Raw genomic sequence first — 14946 nt, forward strand, 5'->3', positions numbered from 1 at the left:
TATAATATTAATAGAAATATTATTTATAATTAAATCTTAATATTATTTATTAATTTTAGAACCTAAAATATTAGTAATTCTAATATAATTTTCTTTAAAATAAAGTAATTATTTAAATTTCCTAAATATAATTTATTTACTTTTATATATAAATCCCGGTTAGCTAGTTTCTTTATTTCTTTCTTATTTAGTAAACTAGATATTTCTTATTATTTTCTAGATATTTTTAGATTATATTTTTAAATTATAATTAAATTCTTTTTTTTAGATTTAGGAAATAATTTAGTTAAATTACTAGTATTTACTAGTAAAAAAAAGGAAATATTTTCTTATTTAGGTTTAAATAGCCCTCTATACTATTTACTATTAAATTAATAAATATATTTATAATCTATAAGCTTTTCTATTAATAAATAATAGAATTAAATAATATAAATATATTCTAAATTAATATTATTATTCTTATTTCTATTATAGTACTTATAATAAATTTATTCTCTTAGTTCTAGATTTATATTATAGGCTATATTAATTTAAATAGTATTTTTTAATTATATTTAAAACTAATTTCTTTTAAAATATAATTCTTTAAATTCTTTATTTATTTTAGCTTAATTACTATAACTATTATAGTATTTCTTATAATTTCTATTATAACTTCTTATATGTCTTTTTTAAAGACTTATATTATATTTATTATATTATTAATATTATTATTTCTATTATAATTAGCTAAATTATATAAATAGATTATAAATATTTTTTCGAATTATAATAGTAATTATATTAAATTATTTTTATAAGTTCTTTTAAGTTATAATAATAATAAATAGTTTTTCTAAGCTTTTTATTAGCTAGTTAATATTATTTCCTTTAGGTTTATTACTTTTAGTAAATTTTATATAATTAGCTATAGACTAGGTTCTTTTTTTACTTATATTTATAATACTTTTAGGAAATATAATAGAAGAAACTAGTAAAAAATAATTATTTTCTAATTTAGAAATTATATTATAAATAATTATATTTAAGTATTTTTATCTAAATCTAAATATATTTGAATTATTAATAATATTAAAATAGTATTTCTTTTTTTTATATTAATAGAATATTATTATCTTTTTATATATTTTATTATATTTATAAGCTCGAAATTTATATTCTTATAAATATAATCTTTTATTAAAATATATAATTCTCTTATAAATTCTTAATATTAAATAATTTTATTTCTTTCTTTTCTTTTTAATAACTTCTTTAATATTTTATTAAATATATTAATATAAGATTTAAAAAAAATCTTTCTATTCTAGACTTATATAATAATTTAATTAAAAAAATTATAGCTAATTTTAAATATTTCCTAGTTATATTCTCGGAATTCCTTTAATAAAGCCTTAAAGAACTTAGTTTTTTAGTAATTTCTCGGGTTATTAATATAATATTTCGATATAGCTTTAATTTAATTCTTATAAATAAGAGAAATATAATAAATAATTCTTTTTTTCTTAGTATTATTAGAAATATAATAGTTCTTATATATATTTATATATTATTTTAAGAATATAGGAATATTATTTTCTTAAAACTATAATATTCTAGAAGCTTTTATAAATAGTAAATTTAAATCCGGTATTAGTATATACTTATTTTTAGCTATATTAATTTTAATAATTTCTTTTATAATTAATTATAAAGTTTCTATTCCCGAGACTTTTACTAATAAGATTCCTAAAGAATTAATTTCTTATTTAAATCTATTTTTTTAGTTTAAAAGCCGGGATTTAAAAGAAATTAGCTAATAATAAATATAGTTTAGGTTTAAGTTTTAATATTAGTAATAATAAAATAATTGCTTTTCTAGTTTTATTTCTATTACTTATATTTTCTTTCTTATTTTATTCGCTTAATATTTATAATATTTTTTCTTAATTTTATTAAATTAAATATATTTAATAATATTATTAAAGATAATAATAAATATAATTTTATTAATTTTATTAATTTTTCTAACTTTTCTGAATTTTTTTTTTATTTCTATTTAGTGTCTTTTTCTTTTTCTAAAAACTTTTCTAAATTATTTATATAATTTCTTATTTCTAATTTTTTAAAAAAAATTTCTAGTTTCTATTTACTATTTTACTTGAAATTAAGAATATTTCCTCTTTTAAATATCTTTCCCGGATTTAGAAATAAGCTTTTTTACTAAAACCAAAACTATTTCTATTCTAGTCTTTATTATAACTAAAAATAATATATAAATTAATAATATAACTTTATTTCTAAATACTGAAATCTATTTCTAATTAAAGTCTAATTTATATTATTTTAATATAATATTTCTTATTCTATTTCTTTTATTTCTTTTTCTTTTATAATTAGCTTCTATTTTTATTACTTCTATATATTATACTAATTATTATATTTTATAGCTAATTTATATCTAAATTACTAGATATATTAGAAATTAATATAAGATACTAAGATTAATATTTATATATTTTTAATATTTTAGTCTTAGGCTTAAAATGTTATAATAGCTCTTTTTTTTCTAAATTTACTAAGCTAATAATCTGTTTTCTAGAAATCTCTTAGAACTTTATAAAAGTATTACCTTAATTATAAAGTTTTAATCTTTCTTATATTACTTATTATAAAATATATAAAAGGGAAATTATAATAAAACGAAAACCCATATAAAGTATATTAGAATATAAAACGTAATTTAATAATAAAATAATAGAATTAAAAATATAGATAACAAAATATAAATAATATATAATATATAAAAACTTAATTAATTAAATATAAAAAGGAAATTATTATTTAGAATTATAAAAAAGCTAGCTTTCTTATATAATTCCTATAAGTTATATATAAAAGGCCCTAGTTTTTATTATATAATCGAAATATTGAAACTATTAAAATAAAGCAATTTTAATAAAGTATAGCTTATTATATTATATTAGTTATTAAAGGCTTAAAAGGAAATTTAGGGAATTTCTTTCTAAAATTAAATATTTATTCTTATTTTATTATATTCTTTTCTTATTTTAAAAGAAAAGAAATTAGGAAGTTTTTTCCTAAAATTAAAAACTATTATCTTATTTTTAAAAGTATTAAAAGAATATACTTTTTTATATATTTCTATATTCGGGAAGTTTTAGAAGGAACTGAAATTATTCTAAGATTATAATATATTCTTTTAAAAAGAAAAAATCTAGCTTTTATTATTTATATTTATATTTATTAATATAGCCTCTAGTAAAATTTATAAAATAATAAGAAATTACTAGAAAATTAAAGAAGTTTTAGTATCTTTAATTTATACTACTTTATTTATTAAATAGTATAATACCCGATTTAGTAAAGAGTGCCTTAAGTAATACCAGATATAGGCTGGCCTAAGCCTTATTTTAGCCTTATCTCGCCTTCGAACCTCCGAGCGCACGTGTACGGTCACGTGACTAAATAATTAACTATAATTAATTCTAGTTAATTATTGTTAATTATGATTTAATTAGGTAGATTTTAACTTGATTTGATTTAATTCAGAGGCTATAATCAAATTAAACTAAATCATTTGATATACTGGCTAAAGCGAGTTAAAACACTACTATAGGGCAATTAATTAAAGCCAGACTAGGCATTATAGCGAGTATTAATTGGGCAAATTTTCTGCGGGATTTTTAAAGCCTTCGTCTGCGCTAAAATTGCAGTACTCCTCGAAAGAATATATATATATTCATAGCCCTCGTTAGAGCAAAACCAAATCTCGTGACCTGGCCCCAAACCAACTACACACCTAGTCTTTAGTCATGTGATTTGATTAGACCTCGACGTGCGCGCTAAAGCGTTACTAGAAGACTTAAAAGCATTACGATTAATGAACTAATGGAATGATTGACTTGACTTGAGCATGATACCATGGAATCCCGAAGTGTGACACGCGTGAGAGGGATGGATGAGAAACATCGTCCTCAGCTTTCTTGTTGGTGGGACAGGAAGGTTTCGTTCAAGGCACATCAGGGGCAACCCTCGCTAAATTTCGGCCCGATGGGATTACTGTATGCATGTCCCAATAACCGAGACGAGCCTGGGGCTGAGTCTTAACGCAGTGCTCTATTCTCGGCTTCAGCTGTCGATGTGACTTTTCGTCTCCAATTCAATAGGGTCGTTTTGCAAGATGCCCGTAAAGAGGTTTCATTGTACTTTCGATCTGCAGGTCTAGCCTAATACGGTTAGCAAGCTGATTGCAATAGAATTGCCATACTTGGTGTTTTGCCATTACCGTAATTAAGATCTTCAGGAGACCTATTTTAATAATTCAGTTTGATATAAAGGCGCTAGTAACGTAAACTGGTAATAATATTATAAACGGAGCTTATGGTATTAATGCCGGCTACTTGATTCTTCTCTAACTGCACGTTTCACTGCCTCTCCTGCCATGGCTATACAGGCGCTTTACTACAAACCACAATTATATATATTAATATTCGAACCTCTTTACGAATCTATTTAGAGACGGCAAATAGCTCGTCTTTAAGTAATTGCGTTTTTAATTAAATGGATTAATAGAATTAGTACTAAGCCCCCTTAATTACCTTACTAGTTAGTATAGTATTATTCGCTAATTCAATATAATTCCTCTATTAACTTTAGTCTAGATAATATTCCTGAAGCCAATTATATTAAATATATAAGGTTTTTAAAGAAGAAAATTCGAAGGGTTTTATTACTACTTTATATTAATAAGATTTAATTCTATTATTAATATTTAATTCTATTATTAATATTTAATTCTATTATTAATATTTAATTCTATTATTAATATTTAATTCTATTATTAATATTTAATTCTATTATTAATATTTAATTTCTTTAGAAAAGGCTTTTTATATATTCTTATATTAATTAGCTAGTAAACTATAATAAAAGAACCTCTGTCTTACTTTTAATATATTCCGAAGTGCCCTTTATTTAATTTTCTAAGACGTTCTTTTCTTCCTATATTACTAATATTAATAGTTTCTTTTTGAGATAATAAATATCTTATTTATTATAAGATCTTTTTCTTTAGAGACATTATTATATATTATAGTAGTAAATATAATATCTAGTATTTTATTAATGAAATAATTTATTAAATTACTTGGCCAAAGAAGTCCTATTAGAGATTCTTTTATACCTGTTAAAAGAAATATTATAGCTTTAATATTTCTTGCTTAATAATACTAGACAGGTTAATATCTTTAATCTCTGAATTATATAAGGAAAAGAAAAATAATTAGTAAATATATCTCGATTCTAGTATACTAGGAAAGCTCTATTATTTCCTCTCTAATCTCTCTATTAATAAATATTCGAAAATATTCGAAAATAAGAAATATAATAGTAATTTCGGTATAATTAGTATATATAAAAGAAATCGAGTCTATAGTATTTTAATACTTTCTAAAAAGGAGTTTAATAAAGATATAGTAATAATAAGGGTAATAGTTAAGGATATCTTTATTATAATAGTTAATAAATAGTATTAGAATAATAAATAAAAGATAATAAGAATAGAAGTAATTACTATAAGCCTAATATATATAATATTTATTTTCTTAACTAATATTATAATATATTTAACTTATAGAAATTAAATAAATATTTACTTTAAATATTTACTACTAACTATTAAATAGTATTTATATAGTATTTAGGATATTATTTTAGAAATACTTAATTAGAAATAGTTTTATTTAATTATTTTTAAATTCGCTTTATTTTATATATGAAATCGGCTAAAATAAAGAATAATTAAACTAATAATTTTCTATATAGCTATAATAAAGATATTAATATTTATATAAGATTTACTTTAATATTCTTTATATAATTTACATATAATTTACTAAGTCTATTAAAGTAAGGCTTCTTTATAAAAGCTAATAAAAAGCTTAAGGAAAAAGCTTATTTTCCTTATTATATCTAATTAGTTAAAATTATTAAAATTATATAAATATATATTATAAGATTTAGTTAATATATTATATTTAGATATTTAATTACTATATATTTAATTAATTTATATAAAAAACCCTAGAATTTCTAAGAAATAACTAAAGCTTTAATATAAATATATATTTATAAGAAAGTATAAGAAATAAAGTATTCTAATATAAGTAAAAAAGAAAGTCTCGGCTATTATTCGAGAGTTATATACTTATATTTCTAGTAAAAATTACTATAAAATATAAAAAAACAGAAATTCTTAACTATATTCTTAGTTTATTTTTATATATATTAAAGCTAGAAAATTTTCTAGTATAGTAATAATATATTAGCTATAATAGGAGAGTTAAATATCGCGTGTTTTACTTAATACTTTATAAGAACCTATTTATTAACTATATTTTAATTAAGTATTCGTTTGCCTTAATTCTTGCCTTCTTGCTTCTATAAATTTACTAGATATATATTTCTTCTAGGAAATTATTCTAATACTATATGGCTATAGTATTAGTATTAATTAGGGCTATTATCTCTCGAGTCTAGAGAATATTAAAACTAGAGTATTATATATTAATTATTATTTACTAATATTATAAATATAAAAAGCCTTTTATAATACTCTAGATAGTAATTTTTCTTTATTCTTAAGTAATTTCAGGCTCTTAAATAGGCTTAAAAAATAGGTTATTTCCATTTATTTATTTCTTATTTTCTGGGCTAGAAGTCCTTTAACTAAGTTAAATTAAGACTAGACCTTATTTGATCTCAATTATATATCTATTATATTTCTCTTAATTAATTCGGGTATTTATATAGTCTTCTTATATCTATTAATAACTATTAATATCCTCTTATATAAGACGAGTAGTATTAAGATCTTTACTACTTAGATAATACGGGTTTCCTTTTATTAGAACTCGCTCGACTGCCCTAATTACCTTATAGTAAGGATTATTAATTTCAGGTTTCTCTTTATTAATAAACTTAGTAACTATAGTATTATACTAGTTCTTTATTATATGAATTCGACTAGTACGGTTTCGATTACTAGGAACGGGAATTACGTCTTATATAAAGTACCAGATACAGAAGTACTTTATAATATTACTATTCTCGATTTCAAGATATTAATACGGATAATAATAGGTAAAATATAATTAGAGAGGCTAGAATCTAGGAGCAGCATTTTTACTAGGAAAACCAGGCAAAAGAGCTACTTAACTAGCTACTAGCGCCCCTTATAATTACGGAGGGATTTAAAAAGGAGCAAATTAAAAAGAAGCAGAACCTCTATAAAAGTTAAATTCCGATACTAATTATATACTAGGCATTATAGGTCGAATACTAACTAGAGAGTCTATAGTTTCCAAGGCTTTACCTTTGCTCGAATTACTTAATAACTAATATTTAATACCCTTTCTAGCCCTTTTCGCATATTAAACAAAGCAACTAAGTAGGAAGTAATAATAATAACTAGGTTAGTTAGTTAATAATCAAGTTAGTAATATAATAGCAGAACAAGCCAAAGAAATAAGAAATAGATTATTGAGGTTAATATTATTATCGGGATTATATATTAGTTTCTAGGGATAACGAGATATAGGAGAAAGCAAGACAAACTCGTTCCTAAGATATTTAATGTCTTATTTATAAAAGAGCAATTTCTCCGGAAAGAATTTGACCTATAAACGTACTCCTTAATATAATCGAGGTGGAAGTAGTATTTATAAGGCTTGTTCTGGCCAAGCTTACTTGGAAAGCCCTAGGGATTCAAATAAATAGTATAGTAAAGTTAATTTAACATATCTTTAATAGAAGAATAATTAGGTAGCGGGAATAGAGTTTTAGGAGAATTAGTAATCCAGGGCAGTTTCCGAGGCATTAAGTGGAAATAGTATTAATAGAGGTGAGTTTTAATTAGGAACCGCTTTTAGGAAGATATAATTAAAAGCATAAAGCTTACTAAGTTCTATAGAACCTCCGAACCTCTATAATATTATAAAGTAAATAATACCACCACATTTAGCTCTTATCTTAATTCCTACTCGATTGCTAGTCTCTTACAGTATTACGAGCCTTATATAATATTAATTACCCCTGGATCGACGTTAATTAGCTTTAATATTACTCGATTGGGAATGCAGAGGCGTAGATTACCGGATGTAATCTCGACCGCCAAGACTACGGTTTGTAATCGATCTTACTGCAATTGCAATTTGGTGGCTAACTATATGGGGTAATAGGCTAGATTATCACGAAAAAGAAATCTTGGCAAGACCCACTTCTCCGATTACGACCAACCTGCAAAACGACCCTAATCAAAACATGTATACGGCATGACTATTTGGGAATTCCCGCCCCCAATCTCGCAATGTGGTCCTCTATCCTGCTTAGCGCATGCGTCGGCCTTTGTCTCCGCTTCTCCCGCAACTACTTAACATGGAGCGCTATCATCTTCGTCAGTGCCGTCCTCTGACACGGTGTTGTCAGCGGTGCCCTCCTCATACGATACTGCCAAGATCTGATTTCCAGAGTGTCCAATATGCTATTCCTGTTCTCCTGGTTCGTCTGGGCATCCGGCGTCGGCGTACTTCAGTTCTCGCTATACTGGCGGATCCTCGCCGAACTGCTCCGATTAAGCTATGCCGACGGCGGCGAAACGGATGAGCTGGGTAGGCACTGGAAAATAAATATTGCAATGTTGTTTATTAATTCAACGCTGAATGAGCTGCTGGATGACTTCTTTCCTGATTGGATGTGGAGCAGAGTTGTGTTTAACGTGGTGCTGGAACTGGTTGTTCCTGGCCATTGCCTTTTTTAACTCTTCCTCCAAAAGCAGATTACACGGACAGTGTGACTGAATCGGGCCATATTCAAGTGGCGAGATTATGGTGCTGAGTGCTTTTGGTTCGCGGCCAACCACCAATTGAACAACCGAGCATTGAGGTCCTGCTGTATACGTTTTGGTAGACACGTCACCATATCTACCGGATTCTTACCCTAGAAGTGATGAAACAGCTCTTAGTCAATCTGCTCAGCCTGAATAACATATACTCCATCTTCTACGGCTACGCGGTTAGGTTCGCGCGGTTTCCGCGCGCGATTAGCTGGACTTCTTCATCGGAAATGTCTATCCATTCCGAGTCCTCGTCGAATCGAACGTACTTCGGTGATTTGCTTGCTGTGGGTGCTGAGATCGAGGGCTGGGTAGATTCAAATTTCCCTCCTCTCGGGCACGTCGATTCGGATGCCTGGTTGACTTCGTCTTGCGACACACTCGATGCTCTCTCAGTCGCGGTATTCTCCCTCTTAAATACTCTTGCTCCGGTGACCGAAGTCCTCTTCCTCCCTACATTCGGCAATCCCCTCAACGTCTTCTTCGGGGTACGGCTAGGCTGCAATAAATTTTTGTAGCCGCAATATATAAATTAGAATCCAATAAATGGCAGGAGACAAGCATCTTTGCCCTGCTTTGTCTGCTTCACCTCCACCCTCGGTCCCAAGCATCCCTTACCCCCTTCCTCTTACAATTCATCGCATTTATGCTTCTTGTCATGGTCCAATAACAGCGGGTAATGTCTTGAGGCTCCGAGGTAGGACCAGTATACAGCAGGGAGCGTCGGAAGTGCCATGCCGTCCAGTACCGGCCGCCTCTTTCGCGGGGCTGGTTGCAGCGGGAGACGCCCGGGGTGCGTTTTGAAGTTTTTTGAAGCCTTTTTCAATTTTCCTTTGATGGCCTGTTAAAATGCTTGTTGTGAATAAAAAAGAGGCTTGTTGGCCGTGGTAATAGATATGAGGGGGTGTGGTGGGTGTCCTTGAGCCAAGTCATGTGGGTCACGCCGAGAGCAATGCGAGGCTATGCTGCGCTGACTTTCTCTCCGCCTCGAGACTTATAGTTGACGTCGAAAATGGGATGGTTGCACTTAAATCATCGAACCATAAGTAGAATGAACGCAATCCATCTCCCGAGCGTTTTGCCCTCTCAAATTCTGGGGAGTGTTGGTTCTGAGCCTCGGTTAGCGCAGTTGCATAGGCAGGGACTTGAGAATGGACTCACGATTTTTAAAATAGAATACGAGCCTCTAATACTGCCAGGGCCACTTTAAACTTGTCAATAATACCGGCCTTTTGGCTGTCTCTACTGCCAAAGATAGCGGATGCCGTTGCTGATACCCAGGTGACAATATCCCCATTCTCCTTCAACTCTATCGCTCTCCTTAGCGGTATTATCATCTCATGAAGCTGCCTGGTGACTTTGGATTTGATTACTTCCACGGAGGGAGTATCAAGAAGAATCAAGTTGACATAAATAATCGCTGCCAGAATACAGCAGTCTTCTAGGATTGAGGGGGCAGTTTTTGCAAGTAGCTGTTCAAGCTGATATTGGACTATGGAGCATGAGGCTCGAAAATCTTCCGAGGGAACGGCGTTGGTAGGATTTGTGACTACTTGGGTGGTGGTAAGAAATCGTATGGACTTCAGAATCTCAACCAATTTGCTGGATTTGAACATGGAACCTTCAGAGGTGCTTGAGGTGGCGGAAGCAGCTTCCTGCTCTGGAAAAGTCGTGAATGTAGCTTCGTTATCTGGGCTGGGCAATATAGTATCCATGCCAATTTGGTCGATCCTATTTAACAATCTTATTAGTATTTGTAGGAATATACCCCCAGATGGAATTAAATTCACACCAAATGATAATGAGCTTCACAGGTCTAGGTATTTGATCCAACCCACCACGAAAATTGGCCATTTCCTTCAGACCCCTTAAGTGATTTCGATACGTTGAGCGCTCTCCCCAAAGAAGCTATGGAACTTAGCACTTCCAAGTATCTTATTATCCTACAGGAAGGATTATTTGCTCGCCTCAGTTGCCGCAAGATTGATTCCTGTTGCCAGCATCATATCGCTAACCTCAAGTTTCGGTTTATTAAACACTTCGTTTAATAGTTCAATGCAATCTAAGGTTAGGTGAATAGCACGAACGGACCTGAGTTCTGGCCGTCAGTTTATATCTATAACTTCCAGGAAACTTGGTTACTTCCCAAGGAGTAAGGCCTTGGTGTCCTCTGAGAGACATTTCGGCTGCTAATAGCATGCTTTTAAAAGCCATTTGATTCTCCATACAAAGTTGCAGCCACTTGATGTGTATGTATGCTCCCGTATCAGGATCTTTTGGCATTCCTGAGTCGCAAATGAAAGCATCTGTATCAAAAATCAAACGAGGGCCTCTTTAAAACTGCACAGGGGCGGGAAACTAGGAGCTGTGAATGAAACAGAAGTTCTTACGATAATCTACTAAGCCATGCATATATGGTTGCATCTCAGCAGAGTCAATTGGATAACTGTTGAACGGATCAATCCTCCCTGCTCCAAGGATCGTTTTTGGAGATATTTGCAGCTGGCGTAGGAAGTCTCCACTAAATTCCAGTCTCTGACTTGGTGAATACTTGGTGTCGGGGTTGTAAGGGCCATGTGAGGACTCAGAGACACTCGAAAGCCCTCGAATACCATCTTCCCTTATTGGCATAGAGAAGAAGAAATTTTCTCTGGGAGCAGTGGCATTTCCTGAAATTCCAGAAAAAGACGCTACATTAACCTCCTTGTTGAATTCCACAACTGTCCTAAGTGTTCTGAGAGGACTAAGTTGCGTTGAGCGAGTATTGACAGCAGTTAGAGGCCGTCGTCTCGAGAAGGAGGCCTTCCTGGCATTCGACCGTACAACAGTCCGGAGGTGAGATTCCGGGTTTCGTTTACGCTCTAGCTCGTCGATAAATTCTAATGAAAATCGCACCTCGGTTGTATCATTTGGGGCAGGTGGGATTTCAGGTTCCGGGTCCATGCTGGCTATCTGTGGAGTTGGTATGAAAGCGCATTGCCACTCTCCACTCAAACGATCTCGCTCGCCTATCACACCCTGCACAAATCAGCAAGTACCCGCAAGAAATTCCAAATCCAATTATCTTATAATTACTCACCTATTGTTGGAATTTGAGGTTAGAGTATCCCGTACATTATGGTATTTTTCACGCGAAATGGCAGCAGCGGAGACACTGCCAAAATTAATCGCAGATACTGGGCAGAGAATGCGTTTAAACCGCCTGGTGAGTTTGTGGCTTGTGCGGCCGCACTTCGGAAGATCAATCGTACGCAGGTGCAGGCCCTAATGTTTGTTACACCGCCTTTGCAGGGGTTGCGCTGAAATGCCCTGTAGCAATGCGCTGTAGCCGACTTTTGCTTAGCAGAACTCAAGGCGGTGGAACAAACATTATTAGGGCCTGCACCTGCGTAGATACTGGGGAGAGCCTGCATTTAATCTGCTGGTGGGTTTGTGGCTTGGGCGGCCGCACCGCCCACACACTTAGCGAGGAGTCCGCGCCCACCTCCGCTCCCGAGTCCGCTGCGCCAGCCTCCAAAACTGTCCGCTCTTTTCCAGGAACCCCCGTAGATACGGGTGTTATGAGTGAGTGATGCGGCTACCTAAGCAATTGTAAGGATTAGCAATCCCCTTAATAACCGCCTGCATGACGTTTGCAAACTCCTACTGTAAAAGCCAGTTTCAAAAGTTTGGAGGCTAGTACGACATATCAGCTCATCGCTGGCTGTGGTCTTGTCAGCACTAGCGGGGAGAATTAGTCATCCTGTCCGATTCTGGGTGGGCGGATGTGGAATAGCTGTAAATCAGCCCAACTGCCTTGTCTGTCCCCAACTTCTGCCGTCGGCACTTCGCTGCTCTGCTGGATCGTGAAGGTCCTCCCCCGCCCCCCTGATTAAATGTAATAGTGGGTCAAAGTGCACGGGTTTTTTTTATTTGGCAATTGGACTTTGCAAGACTGGTTTTGCGGGGACTTACTATTACATTTATTTAGGGGAGGAGTAGCACCTCACCAATTGAGGCGCGAAATCTAGGATTCCACTGCCCAATCCGGTCGTGGGGGCGAGTCCGGCTACTCCACTCACTAAACGCGGGCGTTAAATCCGGGATGTTACTACCCAATCCGGTAGTATAGACTTCAACTCAAGGGGAGGTCTTCTAATTTCTTCTCTAATATGCTTAAGATTGGAATACGGTTGCAGACGTTAAAAGTGCTTGAGGTAGAGAGGTTTTTGTTTCTAAGAAGACTTGTTACTATTGCTATGTAAAGGACTTACTATTAAGGACCTTTACTATTGAGTCTTGACCAGGACAATAATGAAGAGAAGGAGCAACAAATGCCAATTATAGACAAAGGAAATCTACTTTCATGCTCTCTTCACCACTGTCTTCCTCGGGCAATCCTCGCTACCGGAAGAGCAGAACAAAGCAAGAGGAGAGATGTTGCCGTATCAATTGATGGCATTCGCCAACAGGACCAACAGACTCGCGAGAATTTTGAGACTGCCCGCCTCACACCCGACCTCCTTAACAAATTTCACATTTTCAAATCGCCGCGCCGACACATGGGCAAAGAAATCCATGAACTCTACTACTCCTTATCGCCCTCCGCCTCCAAGCCCCGTCGATGGTCTGCCCTCCTCTCACCCTCCTCCAACGCCCCTAATTCGCCAGAATCTGGGTTGTTCAAGAAGTCGTCCTCTCCCCTTCCGCCCGAGTGCGCTACGGCGGCGAAGTCATTGAATGGAAGATCATTACCAGTGCACCGAAGATGATCCATAATCTAAGGAACTTCCGGCTGTGGCTGGAGTGGTCGCATGGAGTACGAATCCCGCATACGGAGCATTCGAGTTTGTTTATTATTAGTAGGATGTATAGTTTGCGGGAGCTTTGCTGGAGCAGAAGTCAAAGGAATCATAAACCCACAAAGCAAAGGTAGCAACTACCGCCAGCGCCGTTCCGGAACCAGCTCTAAGTACCGGCGGCAGTGCCCAACTTCGCACCGCACTTCCAAACTGGAAAGCAGTTGCGAAGCCTGAGTGGCAGGCCATGATAGACTGCAGGCGGCTAGATGTTCTCGAAAAATCTGCAGCTGCTGAGTGCCCGCATCCAGAGACCTCCGCGCCCAGCCAACTTGGAACACTTCAAGGTCACAATACTTTTAACAAAGCCCTGAACTTAAAAGTAAATAATCTCAAGGGCTTAGTACTTGGTTTCCAAATTATTAATATCTTTATTAGATTGCACAATTTCGTTACCTCGAGGGGATGAAGTGTTTCCGCCGAGTTATTAAGCGAGCCCGGGACATGTTGGACGAGAATCAACTGAGGGCCCGTTTCGTACGGACGCACGTCTTTTGATTGCTGGCGTTTGCCAACAACCAAATTCTAGCGTTCAATACTAGTATTTGGGAGCTAGCTTTTAATAATTTATAAGTGTTTCGCAAAATGCAAAAACTCAATAACCATTGCAATTACGGAAGTTTCAGAGTAATCTCCAATAATCTTAAATCTTAAGTCTTATATTTCTTTAGTAACTACTTCCTATAATTATAGGGTATTATAGACTAATATTTATTTCTCTTCTAAGGCGAAAGTAATTAATTAATTAATTACTTTATTATAGCTTTTCTACTAAGAAAAAATTTATAATTAAAATTTTATACCTTAAGAAGTGCTATAAAGGTGGTTAAAAGCCAGCATCCAAAAGCTAGCATTTTCAGAACTACCTACTATAGGTGGTTCTGAAAAAACTGCGATTTGTATGGGAGCAAATGCGAAACACTTATTTTTGTAATAACCGAAAGCTAGTGTTTGATTACTGACAAATGCTGGTGTTTGAGGTTTACGAAACGGGCCCTGAAGCGGCAAATAAAGGAAGGAAGGAGGGATCCAGAGGCAAACGCTGCCCGGTTCAGCTCGAGTGGTTAATGCTGGACCGGCGAGTGTGTTGATCGAGGGTTGGTACGAGGGAAGAAGAGGTTTCCTTGCTTCTCTCACTCGTGTGATATAACTTGGCTAATAATGGACTGGGCAACACAAAATTAAGTGTGATGTCCAAAGCGAATGCGGCGT

The 14946-nt window shown here is 33.0% G+C and overlaps 2 protein-coding genes across 2 annotated transcripts; both read right to left on the reverse strand.

The window, feature by feature from the left end:
* Window positions 1-9712: 9712 nt before the first annotated feature.
* Window positions 9713-10808, reverse strand: K444DRAFT_337666 (uncharacterized protein). Its single transcript, XM_024871999.1, has 3 exons — window positions 10689-10808; window positions 10058-10627; window positions 9713-10005 (listed from the first exon to the last, which is right to left on the reverse strand). The coding sequence occupies exons 1-2, from the start codon at window positions 10748-10750 to the stop codon at window positions 10063-10065; spliced, it is 627 nt and encodes a 208-aa protein (XP_024739135.1). The 5' UTR covers window positions 10751-10808; the 3' UTR covers window positions 9713-10005; window positions 10058-10062.
* Window positions 10804-12056, reverse strand: K444DRAFT_337671 (uncharacterized protein). The gene is made up of 4 exons (XM_024872000.1): window positions 11976-12056; window positions 11287-11914; window positions 10864-11202; window position 10804 (listed from the first exon to the last, which is right to left on the reverse strand). The coding sequence occupies exons 2-3, from the start codon at window positions 11837-11839 to the stop codon at window positions 10949-10951; spliced, it is 807 nt and encodes a 268-aa protein (XP_024739136.1). The 5' UTR covers window positions 11840-11914; window positions 11976-12056; the 3' UTR covers window position 10804; window positions 10864-10948.
* Window positions 12057-14946: the final 2890 nt, after the last annotated feature.

Source organism: Hyaloscypha bicolor (assembly GCF_002865645.1).
Source record: "Hyaloscypha bicolor E unplaced genomic scaffold K444scaffold_53, whole genome shotgun sequence".
NCBI classification, from domain to species: Eukaryota; Fungi; Ascomycota; class Leotiomycetes; order Helotiales; family Hyaloscyphaceae; genus Hyaloscypha; species Hyaloscypha bicolor.

Bases quoted from the DNA above. Each gene is read 5' to 3' on its own strand.
- K444DRAFT_337666 (XM_024871999.1), bottom strand. From the start codon at position 10,750: ATGGCCAATTTTCGTGGTGGGTTGGATCAAATACCTAGACCTGTGAAG. The intron at 10,628-10,688 runs GTGTGAATTTAA...ATTGTTAAATAG, and splicing joins GTGAAGCTCATTATCATTTG to GATCGACCAAATTGGCATGG.
- K444DRAFT_337671 (XM_024872000.1), bottom strand. From the start codon at position 11,839: ATGGACCCGGAACCTGAAATCCCACCTGCCCCAAATGATACAACCGAG. The intron at 11,203-11,286 runs GTAAGAACTTCT...TTTTTGATACAG, and splicing joins GCATGGCTTAGTAGATTATC to ATGCTTTCATTTGCGACTCA.